Source organism: Sphaerodactylus townsendi, linkage group LG10 (genome assembly GCF_021028975.2).
Source record: "Sphaerodactylus townsendi isolate TG3544 linkage group LG10, MPM_Stown_v2.3, whole genome shotgun sequence".
Classification (NCBI taxonomy): domain Eukaryota; kingdom Metazoa; phylum Chordata; class Lepidosauria; order Squamata; family Sphaerodactylidae; genus Sphaerodactylus; species Sphaerodactylus townsendi.
In genome coordinates, this window is record NC_059434.1 from 72112840 (window position 1) to 72138680 (window position 25841).

General features: G+C 44.2%; 1 protein-coding gene across 2 annotated transcripts in view; it reads right to left on the reverse strand.

The window, feature by feature from the left end:
* GRID2 (glutamate ionotropic receptor delta type subunit 2) overlaps nt 1–25841 on the reverse strand; it is a 997067-nt gene that overhangs the window by 121580 nt on the left and 849646 nt on the right. For both annotated transcript variants that reach the window (XM_048508854.1, XM_048508855.1), the window contains exon 13: nt 15906–16101. In XM_048508854.1, the coding sequence (XP_048364811.1) occupies nt 15906–16101 (196 nt within the window). The remainder of the gene's footprint in view (nt 1–15905; nt 16102–25841) is intronic.

Below are 25841 nucleotides of genomic sequence, written 5' to 3' on the forward strand. Positions count from 1 at the left end.
GGTGCAAAAAAAAAAAATTGGTGGAGTGGCCGCCCATGGGGGGGGGGCATCCAACTCAGGTTTTGCCCAGGGCTACAGTTTGCCCAGGGCTGCCTCGTTACGCCCCTGCCTAGCAAATATTTATTCAACTTATTTGCTAGATTTATAGCCTCTTCTATTCATTGATAAGGCTCTGAGTAACTACTTAAGCAGTTACAAATGTTTGTTAAAGGAGGTATGGGTGAATAAAAAAAAATCCCTAACTATATCCCAGCCAGTGTGGGGCATGGTTAAAAGGAAGTGAACTCTAATCTGGAGAACCAGGTTTGATTATCCACTTCTCCACATGAGTGGCGGAGACTCATCTGGTGAACTGGATTTGTTTCTCCACTCCTACTCATGAAATCTGCTGGGTGAGCTTGGACTAGTCACAGTTGTCTCAGAAATCTTTCAGCCCCTCCTACCTTACAAGGTGTCTGTTGTGGGGAGAGAAAGAGAAGGCGTTTGTGAGCAACTGTGAAACTTGAGAAAAGCAGAGTATAAATCCAAACTCTGCTATTACTACTACTTCATCAATTTCAGTAGACTCTGCTTAGAGGATGGATCTTTCAATGCATACTAACCAAAAGGTGGCATCCAGTATGCAGAACAGCCTAGATCTGTCTTTCTAATGTTGTAGTGGAACTTCTAGAAGGGAAGGTGGCATAGTACAGTTAGATTTTGTCAGATCTTGGAAGCTTAGCAGGGTCGGGACTCGACTGACTCTGCTGGGAAACCATCTCTACTTCTTATGTGCCTTGAAAATCCCCTGCTGGGGTCGTCATGAGTCAGCTGTGACTAAATGGAGCCTCTACTTCGAGCCTTGGCGAAACAGTCATCTGAAAGGATGATAATAAGTCTTGGTGGAATCACGCCTTTTGCTACCAAACAAACCTTATGATAGATGCTGGATCAAAACACATTGTATTATGCCATCAGTTACGTGATGCCAGTGCTATACGGATTTCATTGTGCTTTATCTACCAATCCTGGCAAAATTTATATCCAGGCAGATGTTTATTACACCATGTGACACATTTTATATCCATTATGTGATCTATGGTCTTCATTTCCACAGGCTGTGCAATATATCTTTTCTATAAGCACTTTTATTTGTTCTTATATCTGCTTTGCCATATTTTATGTCCCAACGGGTCTCAATTTGTGCCTTACAGCTCACTCACAATGAAAGCCCATGCATAAAAATTATTAAGGTCCAATTCCCACTCCTCAGAGAAGCAAAATGTTGGCATGTGATTTCAATTTGTTGACGTGGAAAAATACTTGACATCATGTAAAATCCTTTGCCCTCAATTCTGATGAATTGTGATGAAATTTGAGAACCGAAACGAGAACAAATGGCAGAAATACCACGTTTGGATTGCCTGCCTCAGGGTTACCCTCTTGTGATAATGCTAAGCTCCTTGCGAAGTGGACACTCAACGGCAGCAATGATCCCAAAAGCAAGAGTGACAGCCGTGACCCAGAATGCTTTTCATCAGATTAATTTGTAGACCATGACCTGTTTTACACTAAGGCACAGGTGTCAAACTCACGGCCGTCCAGATGTTATGGACTACAGTTCCCATCATCCCCCTGCCAGCATCATGCTGGCAGGGGATGATGGGAACTGTAGTCCATAACATCTGGAGGGCTGCAAGTTTGACACCTATGCACTAAGGGAATCTAGCAAACCATCACCCGTGCTTTAGGTTGGCTCAGCTTCTGCAGTTTCTCCAAATGGAGAGAGTGCTGAAAACAGCCTATTGTTATTTAAAGTAGACCCTAGTCATCCATTCCTGGGATCTGCACAAATGGAAAAATCCATCAGTATTGGGAAGCAGCAAAGACAGAATGAGGTGGATACCTCCTGATGCAAAACGACAGTGAGGATGCCCCTGAAACACTTGGAGGCGAACATTCGAGCAAGACCTGAAGGCACTGAATATTGCATGGGAAGAGGCTGAAACACTTGCCCAAGACTGTAAATACTGGAGAGCACTTGTTGCCTGATATGCTGTTTAGCATGATGGATTTGATGATGATGATGATGATGATGATGATGATGATGATGATGATGATTGGGAAGCCGAGGATCTGCTGTCTCCAGTGGCAGATTCTAGACCAAACCAGGGAGAGGCTCTGATTGGCTTGGCTGCAGCATTACTGTAAAAGTTGCCTGGCCAAGCTGGTGCCAGTCCATGTACAGACATAGTTCCGACAAGCCATGGCCAGTACACTCATGCCTGCTCTCCTTCTCCCAGCATGCAGAAATGTCATGTCTCAGGACTAGAAATGTCACATGGCTGGGCTGCAGACTGTGAATAAGTAAAAAACAGGAGTTGCGAACCCGTTTCAAGATTTATAGCATAATGATTTATGCTATAATGTCTCTGAATCAGTTATGTTTCCTGGGAGAGGTAATGCAATCTTTCTCATTAATTCTGACGGTGAAAAGTGAGTAGCTAATTAAAGAGACATTCACTTCTGCAGCATCGGTTGGTGTGTGTCTGAAATCAGAGATGTTGTAAAGGACAGGGTGTCCATCCTTGGGATCGCTGGCTGTCAAGGGCTCTAGCTTGCTGCTGATAATGGCAAACTGCAGCTGTTCCTAGGCATGTATTCTTTCTCAAAAAGGGACTCCCCACTGTGCGTAAGATGGAAAAAGCTGTGCCTCACATTCCTTTTGCCCAGGTGTACAAAAAACCAACAAATGCACTGCAAAGACATTCCATCTTGTGGACAGTATGACTTCTAATTTATGTCTGGGCCAGAGCCTCTTGATAGCAGTTTGGGCTTGTATTATACAGTTGCTTATCTATTGCGTTTATTATAGATGCACGGCATTTTGCCCTCTTTCTGATAGGGTACAGGTTATTTATATGCCACGTCATGCAATACTCCACAGAATACACAGTATGCTTTATTTGATTAAAAAGCATTCCTGGGGGGCGGGGAGGGGGTAGGAAGAAACCTACATGTATCACATCAACCATCTGGGAGCAGGAAATATAAGATGAAATAGCAACAAATGACTCCCTACTAATGTTCTTTTGGCTACAAGCACAGAAAGGCCTGATATTAATTTTGACCCCCTTCTTATGCAGAGCAGGAAGGAAATAATGTGTCACTGTAGGACAGAGCAGAGAGCATAAGGCACCTTTCCCCAAACATTTTGTCCCCTATATCAGTTGTTAGAAAGAATGTGATTTCTGATGCTGTCCTTTTGAAATAAAACAATCTGTCTAATATCCAAGAGAGCCAGCATGATTAAGAGCAGGTAGACTCTAATCTGGAGAACTGGGTTTGATTCCCCATTCCTCCACACGAGCAGTGGAGAACTAGATTTGTTTCTCCACTCCTTCACGTGAAGCCTGCTGGGTGACCTTGGGCTAGTCGCAGTTGTCTAAGAACTCCTTCAGCCCCACCTACCAACTCTCCTTCTTGTTCTTGGTAGAAAAGGCCTGTCACAAAACACCGGAATAGTTGCCAGGGTGAAAACATGCCTTGGATCACTTCATCATTATGCTACCTAGTGTGGTATAGTGGTTCCAAGCAGTGGACTCTTAATGTGGAGAACTGGGTTTGATTCCCCACTCTTCCACGTGACGCCTGTTGGGTGAGCTTGGGCTAGTCACAGTTGTTTGGAACTCTCTCAGCTCCACAAGAAGTGATTGTGGGGAGAGAAAGGGAAGGAGATCGTAGCCACTTTGAGACTCCTTATAGGTAAAGAAAAGTGGGGTATAAAGTCCAACTCTCCTTCTCTTCTAATTCTGTTAGAGTAAAATTATTTGAGAACACAGTCCACAGAAGGTGTCACTGACACTGCGGAGACCTCACTAATGACCATATCAGCCATTATTTATGACAGGGGGACAGAGGTGGGATCCAGCAGGTTCTCACCAGTTCCCGAGAGTGGGTTACTAATTATTTGTGTGTGCTGAGAGGGGGTTACTAATTGGGTTCGCTTTTCCATCTGCACGCCCTCGCCTCCCTGAGAGGCATACTGCCTTTGAACGTGAAGGTTCCGTATAGCAATTGCGACTAATAATGTAACTCCCTGAACTGGGTTAATCCCTTTCAGGAACTGCAATTCATTGATTCTCAGCCTTTCGTACCTTTTATCTTACCAGTCTCTGTCAAAGAACCTGTGTCTTTCACCATTGCTGTGTTCAGATTTGTGAGTTGGGGCATTTTCTATAATGTGATGATGATTTAAAAATGATCTGGTGCAAAAAAATGTGGTGGGGTGGCTGCCCACGGGGGGGGGGGGGGAGAATCCATTTCAGGTTTTGCCCAGGGCTCAGGTTTGCCTAGATATGCCCCTGCCCCCTTTGCTGGGGGTGGGGGGTGGGGGGGCTGGCGACGGAACCTGTTACTAAAATTTTTGGATCCCACCACTGCAGGGTAGACCACTGTTTTAGTGGTCTACTTATCCTTCCACCTAAAGCATAAAAGCTAGTTTTTGAAGAGCTGACTCAAGAACAGTCCTATCAAGGAGTGACTACTAAAATTTAAGCACACATCTACAAAGAAAGGGCAAAAACACTAATAATGCTGACACACTGATGTGATGTTCTGAAAAATTGTACTTCCATAATCCAATTGCAGCTCATCCCACCATTTTGGGGACTTTGTTTTATTATTTTACAGATTTGAATCGAATTCAAAACAGGCACTCTTAAACTCAATGAAATAAATAGGATTGGTTGGCTTTATGTTTGATTGGGACCCTGAACTCTTTTGTCACCATAGCACGGAACGAACATTCTGCTTTGGCATGATGGTAAGGATGCCAGCCTCCCCGCGGGACATGGGGATCTTATCCAGGCTACAGAAATAAGTTTCTCTGGAGAAAATGGATGTTTTGGAGTGTGAACTCTAAGGCACTGAACCCCACTGAGGTCTCTGACTTCCCCAGGCTCCACCCCTAAATCTCCAGGGGTTTCCCAACCTAAATCTGGCAATCCAATCCCCTCTCCCCCCATTCCCATCCATGGCCATGGGGCACCTGGTCATCCTGCATGATGCAATAGCATAATTACTGGGTGCTCTGTTACAAAAATATTGACTTGAGAGCACAGAGAATTTTAGAACTGAGATGTCTTTTAGGACTGACTGTCACAAACGTTGTTGACAACTCCCTGAGGAGTATTGTGGGGGTGTGGATTCAGTCTGTTACCTTCTCAAAGAACAGTTTGAGAATTTCGAGGACAAAAAGACAACCCCAGTGAGGTTGGCTGCGTTCCTGGAATGTATGCTGTTATTGCCGTTTACATAAAAGGCTTTTACAGAAACATGTTTCTTTGTCAACAAGGTCATCTGAGCAGGAAAGTCAGCAGAGCCTCTGACATCACCATGTGAAGCGACAGGTTTGCTGCGCAATGTAGCTCTTGGAACATCTTTCCCCTCACCTCTATTTCTCTCTTGACAAAAGGTACCCCCAGGTACCCCCAGAAATGTGAGGGGCAGAACTGGTACTCCTGGCCTTCTGAAGAAGGGAACTTTGACTCTGGAAAGTTTATACCCCCAAAATCTTGATGGTCTCTAATGTGCTATTGGACTCAAATCTAGCTGTTCTGACCTTCAGGTAGCACAGCTGTTATTATGTGGGTAACGTTAACATATACACCTTTTCTTTTTTCCTTATAAGGTCTTGTGGGGACCTATCATGCCTTACAAACCTGACTTGCAAAAGGACAGTAAATTATAAGGGACATACCAATGATTATAAACATATTTAACTTCTTCCGCTTATGTTGAGAATAGAATTTGTAATATTAAAAAGGTAGATAAACTGGTCCAACATTTATACTAGCATACAGTTTGGAATAGTAAATTGATTCTTAGCCAACTTACTTGTTAATAAGATCATTTTAATGATTTTGGGGAAAAAAATCTTACAATTTTGGGGCAATGGAGTTTAAAAAAATAATGAATGTTATAAAACTATCCTTTCCTCAAGCTGGCTGATACAGATGGAACACCATTTGCCCTGAAGCTATCAGGCATCAGTTCAGTGAAGTCATTTGTGATGTGTTGGCAGGTTTTAAAATACTAAATGTGACTACTGAGAGAGCTGGCATTGGATAAGACCTTGTTTCTGCCATTATTATCATCCATTCATGAATTAGACTGGCTCAGGTATTCCTTTTTTTCCTTCTTTTTTTAAAAAAAGTTCAGTTATCTGACACAAACCAGACTAAGAAAAGGCGCATGATACCTTCTCTGATGCAAAACTCCAGTGTGGACAGGAATAAATCATTAGCAGATACCAGCCATATTTAACGTTTGTTTGTTTGTTTGTTTGTTTATTGATTGATTGATTGATTGATTGGATTTTTATACCGCCCCATCCCCGAAAGGCTCTGGGCGGTGTACAACACAAAAGAACAACATAATCAATTAAAACATTTAAAAGCAGCGAAACTGTAAAGCATGTCTAATAAACATAATAAGTTACAATAAAATAGATGGCGTTCAGCAGTCTACTACTATAACTCCCATCCCTCCCTCAAAAGGGGGGAGCAGTGGCGTCCAACGTTCCAATTCTAGAAATTCCCTCCCCCTCCAAAAGGGAGGAATGGCGAGTCTAGGATGACAGTTGGCCCAGATGTCAGGGCCAAAGAAGGGGGGGCACCTTCAACGGCTGGTTCCTCCAAAGGCCCGGTGGAACAACTCCGCTCTTTACAGGCCTCCCAAGGCGTGAATCTTCCAGCAAGGTCCCGCAGGGCCCGGACAGCTGGAGGGAGAGCGTTCCACCAGGCCGGGGCCAGAGCCGTAAATGCTCTGGCCCGTGTGGAGGCCAGCCGTATCGCTGAGGGGCCAGGGACCACCAGTAGATTGGCCTCTCCTGATCGAAGAGGCCGTGTAGGGATGTATGGGGTGATGCGTTCTTTGCAATGTATTGCTTAACCAGTCTCAATGTGCAGACGGCAGAAAGTAGGGGCTCTTGGTTTGAGTCTTGTGCTTGCCTGACAGTCACACTGCCCTATTTACTATTTCAGATCCTGTGGGGAATTTGTAAAGGAGTTGAACACAAAGTTCATGACATGCAGAAAGCGCAATTTCCTAAGTAATTACAATGCCATCCTACATTTCGATTTTAGCTTGAGGATAGGGTAAAAGATAGAGGACTTGTCTAGGTACAATTGAGGACTATGCATTTGTTTCTCTGTAAAGGAGCCCTACACCTTAACCTTGGGCTTTTCAGAAACAGCCTAATGCCACATCAAAAGCTGTCTTTACACCCAATCCAAATGGTTGTGCTACTCAGCACTGTAAATCCTGGAACCTACCCCATTACCAACTTTGGTCCATCCATACCTAGAGTCAATGCCATCAACTATTTTCCTCACAGCACTGATGAGCAGCCTTACCTTAGCGGATTCATGAGGTAAAACACCACAGCACAGAATCAGCAACGCAATAAACTTCAATCGATGTACGCAGCTAGAGAGTAGTCAGAAGGGGACCTTTTTCTATCCCAATTACAACAAGGGAGAATAAGACAAGGAGAAAGCCCTGAGCCAAACATTACCCTTATTGTTTGCGTAACTGAGTAAAAAGTCAGAATATTCATGTCCTAGCCTTGAGAGCCTCAGACAAGTTTCTTTTTATTGTGCAATTCAGGAGATTTATTTCACTCGACAGTAATTCAGTTTTCCTACTGGCGAAATATTTTGTATACCCAGTTAAACGTATTAAGGTATTATTTAAGCATATTATGATTCTGCATTATTCAGTCGAGGAAAACAATTTTATAGAGCAGACACAGGCCTGAAGTCAGAAATTTTATGGTACAGATGCAGGCCTGTAGTCAGAAATTTAATGGTTGGGGAACAGGGTACAGTTGCCGTGTTCCCTTAATCCCAAACCTTGAGATGCACTGGGTGGGAACTGATAATATCATGTGTTGGGTCTAGTGATGTCATGAGATGATATAACACTGATTAGCATTATGAGCATCACTAGGTACTTTATGGCTACAGCCATGTAGCTTTCAAAAGATGTGCCATTTAATAGACTGAAAATAAAAAAGAAAATTAACTAGGTACTAAATGTAAAATGTAGTTGAAGTGCTAGTGCCGGATTATTGCTTTCCTGCTCCAATTTACATGTGCAGATGTTACCATAAGTGTGTAGGCACAGAGGTCTTAGAAGAAGCTATATCTCTGTAATATGGCACTCCATCAGCTATCCAGGGAGGAAAAAATAATTATTTGCCGATTATGATTTGTTGACTTCATTTTCATGTACCTCTCTACCTGCCCTAAACAAACGTCGCACACAGGTAAGTCTAGAAGGTAAGACTGTCCATGTTGGTGCTGCATTCCAGCAGCTCATTCTAGGGCCCCTTCCACACATGCAGGATCATGCACTTTCAATCTACTTTCAATGTACTTTGCAGCTGGATTTTACTGTGCGGAATAGCAAAATCCATTTGCAAACAATTGTGAAAGTGCATTATTCTGCATGTATGGAAGGGGCCTAGGATCTGGGAGACTCAGGGTCGAATTCTTACTCTGCCATGGAAGCTCACTGGGTGAATTTGGGCCAGTCACTCTCAACCTAACCTACCTTCCAGGGCTGTTGTGAAGATAAAATGGAGGCAAGATGTAAGCTACTTTAGGGTCCCCATTGGGGAGAAAGGTGGGGTACAAATAAAGTGAATAAGTGAAATGAATTTGAAAACCTGAGAGGTGGCAATAAATCTGTTGCTATGCTATACAGTCCTAAAACAGAGTTATATAAGGTTGCCAGTTGGCAACTAGTCAGGGGAGCAGAAGGGTGTAGAGTGGTATTTATAGCATCACACAACTCTACAATATTTCCAATCAATAATCCATACCTATGGGAAATAATTTGGTCCCCCATGGTCCTGCCCGGACCAATCCCCCTGCACCGAAGGTGGGCTATTTTTCCACCCTGCTGCTTCCTCTCTGTTCATTGGAGACATCCAGATTGGCCAATGCCACATGGGAGGCAGTACAGAAAGGGGAGTAGTTTCCTTGGGGACCATTTACTTTGAGTGATGTTTGGCGAGAGATGTTGGTGATGGTTATGGTGAAAGATGATGGGAAAGAGTGATGAAACAGGGTACTCCTTGCAGATGTTGCCCTTCCTCTCCCGACAACAGACACCTTGTGGGGCTGAGAGAGTTCTGATAGAACAGTGACTAGCCCAAGGCCACCCAGCAGTCTTCATGTATAACAGCTGAGAAACTGAACTTCAAATTACAGTCTGCTGCTCTTAACCACTACACCAAGCTGACATTCCACCCTCATTTAGACTGGGGGTGCATGGAGAGGGGAGTAGGACCTAGTCCTTCAACCTCTGCTTGGTTTTGCAAATCAAAACCTGGCTTTCTGTACTGTTATTAGTATTTTCAAGAGAAAAAAACACATCAAGAAAATCATAGAGATCCTAATCTGATTATCACAATCAAACGCGATGAAGGATTAAGTCCTCTTCCCCTTCCCCAGTGTGTTCTTAATTTGAATCAGAAGTTATGTGAGCAATTCACCTCTTTCATACAAATGAAAATCTATGATCCCTGTCACATCTGTTTGTGCCCTTGGAGTGATTTGTTTTTTCTTCGTGCATTTTCTTGGTTTCAGCAAATATGCTCAGAATATCAATAAATCTTTCAATTTTTAACAAAAGCAGGGCACAAAAAGTGGAGTTAAACAAAGACTACGTGTCAGTGTTATTCTCTGTGATATTCTCTATCTAGGTATGGCATGAGGAGCTCCTAGTAAGGCTAGTTAGCAAGGGTTGACCTGCCTGTTGATTTGTAAGATTAAAAGCCAGTCTGGTGTTTGGTTAAGAGCAGTGGACTCTGTAGAATCAACTTTGATTTCCCATTCCTCCACGAGTGGCAGACTCTAACCTGGTAAAGCAGGTTTGTTTCCCCATTCCTCCACATGAAGCCTGCTGGGTAACCTTGGGCCAGTAACAGTTCTCTCAGAACTCTCTCTGCCCCACCTACCTGTCAAGGTGTCTGTTGAGGGGAGAGGAAGGCAGCATAAGGGAAGGCATTTGAAAGCCACTTGAGACTCCTTACAGTTGAGAAAAGTGAGGTATAAATCCAAACTCCTCCTCCTCCTGTTCTTCTTCTTCTATAAGCTGTGTTGAGACAGCTGAAGGAAAGGGGAGACAGCTGCACATTGAGATCATCTTCAGACTGGGAGCTGACTGTCACCAGGATGTTGATGATCCCTAACTCTACATTTCTTTACCAAGCCCTTTGAAAGGTGCTGTGACTGGCCAGGGCCAGGGCCAGGGCCAGGGCACTGTGGCCCGTTGAACAAGCTGAAATCTAACTGAGACAAAATGGCGGCAATGCTGGTTGGGAAGGCAGAGGTTTTGGCAGGGACTGATCTGCCCCTGGAACAGCTAAACGAAGAATTTGTGGATGCTTTTGGACCCAGCCTTGTTGATGGAGAAACAGTCTTTCTGTTACACAGTGTGTAACAGACTTCGCTCTGTGATACACTTCTGAAGATGCCAGATGCAGGCGAAATGTTAGGAACAAGATCCACCAGACCACGGCCACACAGCCCGGAAAACCCACCACAGCACAAACAGTTGAATCCGGTTGTGGAAGCCTTCGACAATACAGTCTGTCATTTAGCTACATGATCCTTGTAAGTTCCTTACTTAGGCTGTGTTGTCCCAACCATGATTATCCCCATCACCACAACCTCTCGAAAAGACTGCTATAATGTCCTTGAAGGCTGCCCTTGAAGATCACTATGTACTTCAATTAGTACAAAATGCATTAACCAGGTTTTTTTTTCTGGGGTTAGGCATTTTAAGCATTTAACACCATTTTATTTGGTTCAGAGCTCAGTTCAAAGTGCAAGTTCTTACCTTTAAAACCTTTCGGTGCTTGGGACACTCATATCAAATGGGCCAAATTTTCAGATGATGGAGCAGAGAAGTCTGAATTTATGCCCTGCCTTTCTCTCCTGTAAGGAGTCTCAAAACAGCCTACAAACTCCTTCTCTTCCTCTCCCCACAACAGAACCTTGTGAGGTAGGTGGGGCTCAGAGAGTTCTGAGAAAACTGTGTCTAGCCCAAGGTCACCCAACAGGCTTCATTTGAAGGAGCGGGGAAACAAATCCAGTTCACCAGATAAGAGTCCATCACTCATGTGGAGGAGTGGGGAACCACACCCAGTTCCTCAGACTAGACTAGAGTCTACCACTCTTACTACACTACACCTGGATGCCCTTCTCCTTAGGATATGCTTTCTCAGTTTGGCAGACTGTGCACTGACAAGGTGACACGACCGCAACTTTAGACTGGTCTACCTGCAGAAGCACGAAGTTTCCACTTCGTGCTGTTTTCTGTTTGTTTTGAGGAAACTTATGTGTACCAGTGGGCTCTGAGAAAGCTTAGGATATTAACATGTTTCTGTATTGTGGATTTCCTTTTTGTTTGTTTGCCACTTCAAGTGAACAGAGAGTCAAATGATGGTAGAAACCAATTATCTCAAGTGCCAGTCTGTTTAAAAGAATTAAGTTTACAATGCAGAAGAGATCGGACTTCATTTGTTACTGGATGGTTCACTGATACTTCCTATCTTCCGACTGTCATTTATTGTCAAATGAGGTACCTGGAATGTCATTCAGCTTTCTGAGATCATCGATATGGACAATTCCCAATGGGGAACCTGTTTATTTTCCTGTTTAATGGACTTGGATACAAGAACTGATTAACAGTGTGATTTCAGTTTAGATCCACACTGTGCCACCCTAAGCAGGTTACACCCTTATAGAACCACTGACTTCAATTAGAAGCGTGTAACTCTGATTCAGATAGTGTTAATAGTTCACAGCATACAGTATGATGCCTACTTAACACTAACAGCATGTGAGACAGAATGTAACAGTAATACAGCCTCTATCTACAGCACCCTGGCAAATCAGCCTATAAAAATCACTAGGCCACAAATATTTTTACTAGCCTGCACATAGAACTTCATCTAAAAACTGGACCCCTAATTGCATATACAGAGCTGACATGTCTAGACAGTCACAGTCCTGCAAATTCCAATTTACAACTACTGAGAGGAAGTTTTTTACTTGCTATAGGCTTTACACAGGCTGTTTATAAAACTGCTCTAGAGAGTTTGGGTTTAAGGAATGGAGGTGTTAGGTGGCAAAAATGTGTAGGGCAGTGGTGGCGTAACTCCATATGGCTTGCGGGTGCCAGAAGGGTGGCACTCGAGGAGCCACCCTCTCTGTGGGCACGCACAGAGTCACCCCCTCCCCCACACATCTAGGCTGGCCTGGGCCACTGGGCTCGATTATTAGCATTAAACCTAAGACCTGGTTTTGGGGAAGCCGTGTAGGTAATCCTGGTAAGTGCTGTTAAACCACTGATTTTCATGTGAAGAACTAAAGCATGATCCTTTACCTGGGAGTAAGCTCGGTTGCTGGAAATGAGGCTTACTTCTGAGTAAACCCTCCTAGGGTTGTGATTCATCTGTTGGAAGAGTTGCACGGTTGCTTCAAAGCAAAGCCACCAACTACCACCAAGCTTACTCCTGAGTAATGCACACCTCGGAGCCAACTGTTTTTTCCAAACTAAAGCCTCAGTAATCAGGTTAAATTGCCGTGTTGGCCCTTTGAGATAAATAAATGGGTTTTGGGTTGCAATTTGGGCATTCGGTCTCGAAAAGGTTCGCCATCACTGGTGTAGGGTGTATGTGGCAAGGCAGAGAACAGTACATAGAGTGACAATAGAATGGATCCAGTAAGGCTTTGCCAAAAAAAATCACTTCCTATTCTTCTTTGTTCTCATGTTCTCGTGAGAACGTACAAATGCATGCATGCAAACCTGTAGTTGTTGTATATTGTAATAGAAACAGAAAGTGTAAGGACCAAAGTGAGCGCCAACACAGAAAAGGAAAGCTGTAAAGATAACAAGGGAGAGATGGAAGCAAACAAATCGTTGCCTTCTGCAACCATGTGGCTGGATAAAGGCCAGTTTCTCTGACATACACTGCAATACCATTCATAGATAATACTGAGAAAACAACCTGAGAATAATAAACATAAATACATCTCACAGCCTAAAATGGCTCAAAAGTCCATTCAATTCATACAGAACCCCTTCTTCCTATTTGTTACAGATGCAATCACAAACACATTGGAGCAGAAATATATGATAGAAATGAGCTATGATAGACAGGCACTATCCTTATTAAACACAGTGCAAATTATGGTTATTCTTCAGATCTGCTAGGATCGAACCTGGAAATTCTTAAATTATTATGCTTTGCAGAGAGAGGTTTAGGAGATCCCCAAGTGAGCACTGAAACTATCAATAGAAAAAAGGATATCAAGAGGTGGATACTGTAATACGGGGAGGGGGGGGGAGAGGTGGGGGTGGTTGCCCTTTGATTCTATCCAGAAATTTTGACAGGTACAAAATGGTGCTGCCTGTCTTTACTCAGGAGTGGATAGCAAAGAACACAGAATGCAGGTCTTCAACAACTTCACTGGTCACCAGCATGCTTCCTAATTCAAGGTGTGCCCAAAACAAAAATGTCTGGGCCCAGAGATGTCTGAGATAGTATTTCTATCTCAAGGTCTGTCACTGAGAGTCTGTGCAGAAAATTGTCAGAAACAGAAGCATACTGGCCATCTGAAACAAGGCCTTCGCAGTAGCTGCCCTACCACCATGGGCTTCTCTTCTTTGGAGGTTCCAGACCTCCTGAACTAGCTTCCTGCAGCATGCAGGTGACCTCCACATTCTGCCAGTCCTTTGATGGCCTCTGATGGTCCATGGTTTGAAGGCTTTTTGGGGAAAATGGAGATTGATTGGAATTTTAATGGATGCTGTTTTGGTATTGAAGTTATATTTATTACTGTATTTTTCATGTAAGAATACTATTAAAATCTAACCTAGAATTTACCCCATAATCCACTTGGATGTGATGAATGGGACTTGCGGGGGGCGGGGGACGGGACAGACACTGCTTTGGTATGCCTCAGTTCTTTGATACTATAACTCACAGTAGCTTACTTGTGGAAAGCAAAGCAAAGTGAAATTTAAAAACAATGACAGAGCAATTCTATTTCTGTCATTTTAAGGACAGCCAAATGCCATGTCTCTAGGAATTTAATGTGGAATTACCTGCCACATTCTAGGCTACCTCCTTGCCTATGCTAAAGGGCAGCAGTCAACACACATCTTTGGTTTTATTTTCTAATTCCCGTAGCTCTTCAAACTTTTCACCCTCCTATGAATTTCTGGAAAGAAACTCATTGTAAGACTTGCAAGCTAACCCAGAAATATTTACTTTAAACAATCCCTTGTCCTGAATAATCAATTATGCGCTATCCCTTTCTTTCCTATTCTTTAGAAATCTAATTATCAAAGATATTTTTTCTCTTGATGTCTTTTGTTAGAGTATCCTGGGTACATTTTAGTACTCTGCTCACCTTCCTCTTTTATGCTACTGAGTCTCTTGACAACCTAGGTTGATGGGATAGCATTAAGAACGAAGAGAACTGTGGCTTTTAAAAGCCATTTCCCCCTCTGTGTGCTTTTCTTTGGTTATCAAGACAGCCCCAGTAGAATTGGGCTTCATAATAACCTCCCCCCTGTTCCGTTTCAACCCTCTTTCTAAGCTCCTAACAAATGTCACAGCACTAATGATGCGTCGGCTATTCCAGCAAGTGAATTTCAATGTAGGAAAAAAAGTCAATTGCACTGAAAATATTATTTACGGGCCCCAACTTTCAACTGGATGACAGAAGGGTGTCAAGATTTGTCATGAGATCCATTAAAATTCAAATTTAAATACAGGGCACCAGCCATACAAAATATAATTGATCAAGCATTTACATTCTAAGAATTCCAATATGACTTAAAGATGGCCAACTGTGCCTGGATTGCAACGTCTCTGGAGCACGTGTAAATATTCCACACAGAACTTAGTCAGTATAATTTCCTGGAAGAAATCTGTTTGAAGATTATAACTCATTGGTCCAGGGAGAAACAAACAAGTCTGGTTGTAGTATTTCCCTGACCACCTGATATGCCTTTACAAACAACCCCAAGGGGAGCAGTTCACTTGCCACTTGACTCCTGTTGTGAGGAAAAGGTTGAGATCTCTCCCTAAATAACAGCATGAGCGAACAGACTCCTACAAAAATCCAGTTCCTTTTTCTGTGAATGCTAAATATGCATGATGATGCTTTCTGAATGTGCCTGCAAAGTGGTTCCCAACTAAGAAAACACCAGAGAACTCTGCACATATGAAGCCCCAGTGAGGATAAGATAGTAGCTGCATTTGATAAGCCATTTATCCAAGGTTCCACTATTTCTCTGCTTTGAGAGATCATAATGAGCACTAATGTGTGAAAAAAACACACACACTCACACATGCTTTTGCAAGTAGAATATAGCATTAAATACTTTTGCTTCCTTTGAGGCTTCTTCTGAAATACGCAAATGTTTCAGTACAGGAAATTTGCACAGCATCCTGTAACTGAAAAATAGATATGTGCAGACATGGGAAATGAAACAGGCAGGAAGAAGAACTTTTCAGTCACAAACATATACAAACCAGAACTGGGAGTCAATACAGAGCTACTGGTTCATATATATATCTATTATTCCTTGAGAACTCCAAATCAGGCATGTGTCAGTGGGACCTTCCCAGATCTAACACAGCTGAGAGAACTTTAATATTATATCATCACCTTGCGACGACGCATCGACATCGCCATCGCGACGCGACGCGACGCACGCATCGCGACGCGACGCATACGCATCGCGCATACGCGACTTGCACGCGCATACGCACGCGATGCCTTGCGCCTTGCGCCGCGCCTTGCGCGCGCCGCGCGCATCGCAGGTCTTACCTTTTGAATGCCTGCTTGGGATTCCTGCACATTATTCTCAGAGCCATTGCTTCGGTTAATCATCTGCCACAGTTTGGAATACATATTGTTCTTCTCAAAAGGGTTCATCCCTTTTACCCGCACATGCTCATAGACTGCAGAGTCCAAAACGGTGCCATATGGAATATCTGTCTGCCGGGAGAGGTCCTGGAGAGACCTTGAGAGTTGGAGGAGATAAGGAACGCATGAGACAGGAATTCCATATTCTCACATTACTGGCAAGCAAAGGGAGACATGCATGATGACAGCTGTCAAGTCAATCTTTTTTTATTACATTGCTTTATTTTATTCTTAGAACTCCAATAAAATCTAAGAGAAAGTCTAAGAGAATTGCCTTTAAAGTTTAAGCCTAAAGGGAAAGCATGGAGATGAGGAACAAGGGAGGATGCAAAGATAATGGATTTTTTTTAAAACAGAAAAGTTGCACAAGGGCAGTGCTAGCCATTTGCTTTTAAAGGGCAAAATAGTGTGTGTGGAGGGGAGTTTTTTTTAAAGGAAATAATATGTTTAATGAATCTACATTCCACCAAGAAAATCTATATGCTACTAAGAGAGCCAGTGTGGTGTAGTGGTAAAGAGCGGGTGGACTGTAATTTGGAGAACTGGGTTTGATTCCCCATTCCTCCACATGAGTGGCAGAGTCTTATCTGGTGAACCAGATTTGTTTCCCTACTCCTACACATTCCTGCTGGGTGACCTTGGGCAGAGTGCAGGAGGTCATAGCCAATCAGGTGGCTACCCTGCTCTAGGCCTTTCCTGCTTCACTCTGAAGGGTAAACAATATTTTAGTTTGACAGAAGTGCCCTTTAAAAATCATTTTTCTCCGGCAGTCCATTACAGACGTCCCCACCAGTTTGTTTACCTGATGATCATTCTCTCCTCTCCCTACCCCTTCTGTTGCTCTCACCTTGTGCAACCTTACAAAATAGACAGAGAGACCATTAAACCAAACCAATTACCTTGTGAAATCAATGTGGTAAAATCACCTAATTCCAATAATGCAGTGCCATACAGTTAGGTGTGAATTGGGTCTCAATACTGATAAACGATAAGATAATCTCTTAACAAGTTCAGTTAACATTGATGTAGCAAGGAAGCTGTGGCTGAAATCAGAGGCATACTGCCCAGGGGGACATATGGGATCAAATGTCCCCGAGCTGCAGCCATTTAGTCATGTGGGTGGTGGAAAATCACCCTCCTCCTCCTTCCCCCAGGTCCATACACTGACTTCAAGACCTGGTGCAAAAAAAGTTGTTTGGTCTTGCTGAGGGAGGGTGGCCGCCCATACCGGGGGGGGGGGGGGGGAAACCACAGACACTCAGATTTTGCACTGTGCGACATTTTTCCTAGATATGCCTCCGGCTGAAATACTAATTTCTTTCTACCAGGCAAACAGCACTTTCTTGCAACTGAGGTAGGACAAAAAAGGAAAGATTATTGAAGGCAGGTGCTTGTGGAATCAGGTGCCAACCTAGCTATGATAGATATTAAAAATGGCAATAACAGAAGTATCTACAAAAATCATTTGGGTAGTGGTTTGAAAATACATCCTACCCGGCAATGTCACAGAAAGATAAGCCGAACTCTATGGAACAGCAGGATCAACCTTTATTGAGATATCCAGATGAAATAGCTCATCTGTATTTTAATGAAGTAAGAACACATACGGGTGCAAATAGTTTCTCCGTATTATTTTAGAAAGATTTAATTTTGATGAACTGGGATTTGTGGACTTTCTGTTGGTGTAATAATTTCCTAGCTTCTTCATCTTATCGTTTGTGTATTGCCAATACACCATCAATGATTCATTTATGCAAATTGGAAACATTAATACATGGGGTTCTGAAATATCACTGGCCCCAAATTCATTATCTGATGATCACGGAAAGGCTTGTTCCCCTCAATCCTCTATTTACCCATCCTTGTGGGTCACTTAACTGTGTCTTTATTTTTCTTAATGACATTCATTAGACTTTCTGAAGGACTACTGCGATCTAACACCTCGACCCATTAAGCATTCCTGGCACAAATTAGCTTAATGTAAGTGCACAAATCTAACTGATGACACTTAAGGACAGATAAGGGCTGGATGTGTGCAGCCTTAAAAAGTCATCAGCTTACCGAAAAGTCTCCCTCTACACCAGGAAGTGTAAACACAAACTTATAAAATGCTATAAGCTTCAGTGACCAGGTCACCACACACATTTTACTAGTTTCAGAAGTGCGCACATGTTGGCACAACAGCTGCAGTGATACAAAATATTGAGTCTTACGGTAGTTCAGAAGTTGCTTCGTAAAAACTTTTGCAGTATTTTGCAATGAAGACTGCTTTGGATTTGAATCCATTTTCCTGTTGCTATAACCCTTCCGCTTTACTCAGTTTGTAAAAATGAGTTAGATCCTATCTGTTTTTCTGCTAGCATGAGGAAGGACTCATTTTTATACCTAAAAGGCCATGCCAGAGGTTGTAGGACCCCATGATCAGAAACAAAACAAAACATGCAAAGAGACCCCAATGAAAAGTGGAACTGGGCAAAATCCCTCCTCCCTCTTGCTCCAGCAGAAAGACTGGCAGGATCCAGCCTAGTGTGACCAGCAGCTACTGTTTTGTTGCCAATCCACTTAAACCTGAACTGAAATTTTTAAAAATATGTTTTATTTAAAAGTGGACAAGGGACACAGTAGGAATTTTAATTGAGGTGCTGACACAATCAAAGCCATATGCAAAGGTCAACTCAATAGTGAGAGTGCTGTAGCACACAGTGACAAACTGCATTACTGCAGTCAAAACTCTGCCCATGACCTAAGTCGGATTCTGATAGAAGTTGGTTTCTGGTAGACATCTCACGGTTGACTCAGCCTTCCATACTTCTAACGTCTGAAAAGGAATATCCAGCTTGGTGGGAGTAAAGTGTAAACAACTGGAGAGGGCAATGGCAAACTACCCTATAAAAACAGTCTGCTGAGTAAATGTTGTGATGTGACAACATCCCATGGGTCAGTAATGACACAGTTCTTGCACAGGGGACAACAATTAGTAGTCAATGGCCCCAAAGTTAATGGGAATGAAACATTGGTGGATTCTGCACAGCACAAATATAACAGGCTGAGAAAGGGAAATATCCCATTTTGGGGAAGGCAAGTGGGATAAAAGCATCCCCTGGATCCCATTGCAGGCCTTTAGTTGCCACCTTTCAGTTGTTCACTTTCCTAAGGTTGCTTACTTTCAGCAGTCGCCCCCATCTTGCAGAATGAGCTCTCTGGGGAAAAAGGGTCCATTTGCAATCCTTAGGTGTTTTTAGGTGCTATACAACTGTTTTGTTTGAACATACATGAAACCACCTTATACTGAATCAATTCACTGATCCATCAAGGTCAGCACTGTCTACTTAGATTTGCAGCACCTTTCCGAGGTCTCTTTTACATCACTTCCTGCCTAGTCCTTTTTTTTAATGGAGATACAGGGAACTGATCCTGGAACCTGTTGTGTGCAAGGCAGGCAGAGGCTCTTCAACTGAGCTACAGTCCCTTCCCTACTAGCTAGGCCTTTTTAATGGGTTTTATTTATTTGCTTCATTTATATCCTGCCTTCCCACCTTTTCCACCAGTGGACATCCCACAGTGCTTCATTTATATCCTGCCTTCCCACCTTTCCCACCAGTGGACATCCCACAGTGCTTCATTTATATCCTGCCTTTCCCACCAGTGGACATCCCACAGTGCTTCATTAATATCCTGCCTTTCCCACCAGTGGAGATCCCACAGTGATTCATTTATATCCTGTGGATCTCCACCAGTGGAGATCCCATATTTGCTTCATTTATATCCTGCCTTTCCCACCAGTGGAGATTTCCCACAGTGGAGATCCAAAGTGGTTTATGGTGTGTGAGAGTTAGGCTGAGAGTGTGCTACTTGCCCAAGGTACCATACCAAGCTGCCATGGCAGAGTGGGGATTAAAACCCGAGTCTTCCAGATCCTGGGGGGGGGGGGGGGGGTCAGGAAGGGTTTCATGTATTATGTATGGTTTTTAATTTGGAAACTGTAAACTGGTCTTGAACCACATGGGAAAGGCAGGGTATAAATATTTTCATTTGTAAATAAAGGCACTAGACATCTAGACAGATTTACCATGGCATAAACTTCAGTGAACTAGAACCCAATTCATCAGGCACGTGAAGCACCACAATAAATCTGCTAGCCTTTAATGTGCTACCAGACTCATTCCTTGTGTTTGCTGCAACAGGTGAACACGGTTGTGCTTCCAGAACAGCTCATTTATCAGAAGCCAGATACATCAATCTACTAAGTCCAATGTGCCACTTTTTACCAGGAAGAAAACGTGATTTCTAGGCCAGTGGCATCAGGTGGCCAGCCTGAAAGCACTGGCCGACTCAATGAATGGCCAGTCTGATTGTGGAGTGGCTGGAAGAAAAATAACTCCCAACGTGGGCATTTTCGGCATTATTTCATTGAGTCGGAGTGTCTGCCCATGCTGGAAGCCTAACGTTGTTCCCGTTGGTCTGTGGCTTGTGTTGCCTGGGGCAGCCTCATGAATTCTGCCTTCCCCATGTCGTTCTCAGACTCCTGGACAGTTGTGCATATCTGCATGCATATAAATGGGATTTAATGCTTCAGTCTGTCAAAGCAGTGACATAACGTGATGAAGGTTGCCAACCCCCCCTAAGAGATTACAGTTTCTAATTTTCACATTGCCATTGTTTCTTTTAATATGTCTCTGCATCTTCTGACTGTGCTCTATAACATCCCAGGTCATATCTTGTAATGCCCTATAATTGCCAAGGTACTTGCTGTGCCCATTACGGGAATGGGATAGGAAGGAACAGTTCCTGACTCCCCAGTTTGTAATGAGAACACCTTGCAAATTTTAATCAGCTGCTCACAGGACTCAGCGTGGTCATATAATTCCTTCCCACCAGAGCCAACCCAGCCATTTCCCTGATGGTTGCGACAGATGCTGTGAAACAGTCTGTTGAGAAAAAAGCAATGAGCAAAAAAACATTCCCCCTGCAAATATTAAGGCTCTGGATTTTATTCCTTCTCCTTGCAAAAGGCAAGCTGGAGTCGCGGTGTAAACGAATGCTATTTCTCACCTTTCTGATCAGAAATCAAGCACAAACAGGATAAGCAAAGCAGGCTTATTAGCAGTGAAGATTGTGACAGGAAAGAGGAGAAAGTCACTCAGTGGCATCTCAGTTTGCCTTCTGAGCGATGAGAACCTTATTCTGTAAAAAACCAATCTGAAGCTTCCAAGCATAAAATATTTGGAGAAATATTTGGAAAATCTGAAACACTCCAAATTCCCCAAAAGTCAAAAAGTAACCTGGAGAGTCTGCTGAAAGGACTAATGATAGAAGGCACAATGTCAGCCATTTTGGATCCTTTTTGCATTAAATTAACTGGTTCTTGTAAATTTAGTCGATCTCTAGACAGTGAGCTACACTGCACACTTACATTAGTTATACATCACCTATATATTACATTAGTTATAGATCACTTATATATTATACTAGCGGGCCCGGCCACGCATTGCTATGGCTCAGTCTGGTGAAGTGGAAAAGAAAAGGGGAAGTGAACGGTTCGAACATGTGTCATTGCACAATGCTTGCAAGGGAGGGGAGGGGCAAGGGGCCCCTCCCTCCCTCCCCTCCCTCTTTCCCTTGTATGGCACCTCGCCCCGTCCCTCCCTAACGTTCCCCTTCCTCTGCTAGGGTGGGTGGGCCATGTTCAGGTGGCGGACCCTGTCTCTTTCACTCCCTTCCCTTGCAGGCGAATTACCTAGCTTAAAACATGCTGGGAGGCATGAGCTATGTTGTGTTCAAATTTCAGAGCGTTTGGTCCAGCAAACCCCCAGACCCTCCCTCACCTTCCCCTTCCTCTGCTAAGGTGGGTGGGCCATGTCCAGATGGCAGGCCCCATATTTTTCACTCCAGATGGCAGTGGTTTTCAAGGAAGGCATGGTTGTTTCCCTTGTATCAGAGGGTGTTGCTTTGACGGCCAGCAGATAGCTTGTTGGGCGTGAAGCAGAACTGTGGTCCCAACCTGTCAGTGTGGTTTGTAGCACAATAACTGGCATGAAGTTGTGAGCATGTACACAACAGGAGGTGTATTAGGAAACAGTATGGAAACCTGGCACGCACGCGAAAGATGCAACATTGTAGTGAAAATTTCAAATGCAATCAGGGTCCTGTAGTTTGGGAGATTACCTGTCAGTCAGAAAAAACACACTGATAGATTTATATATATACCATTAGCGTAAGGCCCGGCCAATGCATTGTTGTGGCTTATTGTGGTGGAAATCGGGAAAAGGAAACAGTAGCAGCAAAATCAATTGTAGAGGCCAGCAGTGCACATGCTTCATGCAAACATGCAGCCTGATACTGTCAGCTGTGATGTCAGTGATGTGTGTGCCGCAGATTCCTTGGGGGAGATGGAAAGGGACCCCTCCCAAACATCCAGGCGGGTTGGTCATGATCATTTACCTGGGTGCAGGTTTGGTTGGTGGCAATGGGTTTCGCTTCTGAGGAAACCCCTCTGATCGGGTCACCAACGCGAGCCATTCAAAGTATGTCATGGTTGCTGTACTTGAGCTTACTCCTGGAGTAATGCGTGCCTGGTTTTCTTAACTGTAACTTTTGCAGTATTCAGGGGAATCTAGGGTGCCTGGCCCCTCCCTCTCCGTCCCTTGCAAGAGTCGCCCCTCACTCTCTCTCCCTCCCTCCCTCCCTTCTTCTTCCTTTGCATGCCACCCCTCCCCTCCCTCCCTTCCCTTTCCCTCCTGCTAGGGTTGGGTGGGTCATATCAAGCATGCTGGGCCCCCTGCCTCCCCTCCCTTGCATGCAACCCCTCACTGTCTCCCCTCCCTCACTTCTCTTCCCTTGCATGCCACCCCTCCCCCCCCCTCCCTTCCCTTTCCCTCCGCTAGGGTGGGTGGAGTCATATCAAGCATGCTGGGCCCCCCTGCCTCCCCCCCTCCCTTGCATGCCACAATTCCCCTCACCTCTCTTCTCCTCCCCTCACTTCTCTTCCCTCTTGCATTGCCACCCCTCCCCTCCACTCCCTTCCCTTTCCCTCCGGCTAGGGTGGGTGGAGTCATATCAAGATGTGAGGGCCCCTGCCTCCCCTCCCTTGCATGCCACAGCTCACTGTCTCCCCTCTCTCACTTCTCTTCCCTTGCATGCCTCCCCCACCGTCCCTTTCCTCTCCCTCCCTCTCTTCCCTTGCATGCCACCCAGTGGTGGGATCCAAAAATGTTAGTAACAGGTTCCCATGGTGGCGGGATTCAAACTGGTGTAGCGCCAATGGGGCTGGGCGGGGCACAACGGGGGCGTGGCCGGCCATGCCAGGGCTGGGGCATTACTGGGCGGGGCTGTGGCAAGGATGCAGCCGCTGTGCCGGTCCTTGGGTGAGAAATGAATGCACACAGGTGCAGGCTGCCACGCATGCTGGTGCACCTCCTGCTAGACTGCTTCAAGTTCTGCGCACTACTTCTGAGAGAAGGGGCGTAACTAAGGCAAAAATCACGTGACAAAATCACCAATTAGTAACCCCCTCTCGGCACACACAAATAATTAGTAACCTACTCTCGGGAACCTGTGAGAAACTGCTGGATCACATCTCTGATTCCACCCCCCCCTCTCAGTGGCAGTGGAGGTTAAGAGCTCGTGTAGCATTCTAATCTGGAAGGAATCGGGTTTGATTCTCGCCTCTGCCGCTCACTGGGAGCTGTAGGGAGGTGCTTTCATCTGGGGGGAATTCAGAGTAGCCCGTGTACACTCCCACACACGCCAGCTGGGTGACCTTGGGCTAGTCACAGCTTCTCGGAGCTCTCTCAGTCCCACCTACCTCACAGGGTGTTTGTTGTGAGGGGGGAAGGGCAAGGAGATTGCCAGCCCCTTTGAGTCTCCTACAGGAGAGAAAGGGGGGATATAAATCCAAACTCCTCCTCCTCCTCTCCTCCTCCTCCTCCTCCTCCTCCTCCTCCTCCTCCTCCTCCTCCTCCTCCTCCTCCCCTCTCCCTCGTGTGTATGTGTGTGTATGTGTTTCACTTCCACTAGAGTTACTGCCTATGTGCTGCTTCCACTGCTCATCTTTGGCCATCTGAGTGAACATTCTAAGGGCATGAACATTCTAAGGGTGACAGTTACACACAGGCCCCTCCCTGTCCTTCACCAGGGAGCGCCAGGAAAAAGGTGTTTTTACCTGGGCCAGGTATGAAATTTCAGGTATGTGAACATCTGAAAACACTCTCGCCTGACTGACTATAGTGGCTGGGAATTTTCAGAGGAATTGGCCCAGCAGTTACTGAGGTACCCTGTCATCAACACATACACGGTTAGCTTTTTATATATATAGATATAGATATTGACTTCCCCAAAGAATCTGTGAACTATAGTTTGACAATGGGGCTGAAAAATCTCTGATCCCTAGATGTCCCTGCCACATCACAAAGAATTCCGGACCCCTACCATGGAAGATCACTGCTTCACCTTGAAGTGAATCTTGTCCTTGGGCCCCCTTAGCTATTCACAGCTTCCACCATCAACTTGTTACTCTTTATTCTCTGAATTCATGAATCGACATCTGAGCCATTTTATTTGGAAAGACAACCTATGCCTCTCCCATCTCCAGTACCTCCCTTATGAACTTCTAGCAATGTGGTCATTCGGTTAAGGTTATAAGGAAGCTTTTCTAGGGTGCAGATTAATTAACAAGCAACAAGTTGAGACAGTTTATTAAGATTCAGTGATATGGGGAGAATTCAAAGACACCGAATCAAAAAAAGTTTCAAGTTATCTTGAAACATCAAGGCCAACCATGGATGTGAGAAAGACTCATTCAGCTATGTATTTTATGGACAGAAACTCCTGACAATCTGTGATGGGAAAAAGAGAACTCAAAAAAATGGATATGAAGGAAGGAATGGTTTGGCAGCAAGCTACTGTTAGCAGCCCTGAACAGACTGTAAGGCTCTCATGAAGACACAATGGGAGACAATTTTCTCAATGAGCAGATCAGGCAGACATTTGGATTTTATAAAAACAAGAAGATGCCATTTCGATGCTGGAAGCATGTAGGCATTATCTCATTTGGATGGTGCCAGCCAAGGTAGTCCATAAAACAATCAAGAATAAAAAGATATTAGATTTGTTCCAATTACTCATCCATCTCCTTGATGTTGGCTGTCCTAGGCAGATTCACGACTAATTCATTAGCATAAACTTTGTGACAGGTGGGCTGGTTCCTGATGTCAGAAGAAACTTTGGACTGTGGATAGCCAATAAATCAAGACTGGCTATCCTGATTTTTTTTTGTATCAGATGGGGCTTTCCACTACACGAAGAGAGAAAGTGTAACTGTTCAGTCCATGGTATAAATATGGCTTAAGGAAACAATGGCTCAATGATGCAAAATCCTTATGCAAATAGGTCAAATGTATCAATCAACAGGAGACACAGGTACAGTTACACATAACAGTAAATCGTAATAGGGCTGAGCACAAACAATTGTGCTTGGTAAATTTCGGGTTTGGGTTTTAAAACCCGGAAATGTCCTGCTCTCTGCAAGCAGCTCAATTCCATCCCTGATCTCCAAGCCAGCAACTGGTTTTGTGATCAAGGAAGTGGGGGATTCTTGGACTCCCTCCCTGATCTCAAAGCCAGCAATCAGTTTTGAGATGAGGGAGAGGGATGTTGCTTGCAGAGAGCTGTGCTTTCTGTAAGCAAAAGCTGAAAAAGCTGAAACCCGTTTGGTTTTTTCGGAACCAGACTAATTCGGCTCAGCCGAATTGCCTGGCTTTTTTGGGGGGGAAAACAAATACGGTTTTTTTCCAAAAAGGTTTTTCAGGATTTTTTTTGGTGTGTGATTTGGGTTTACCT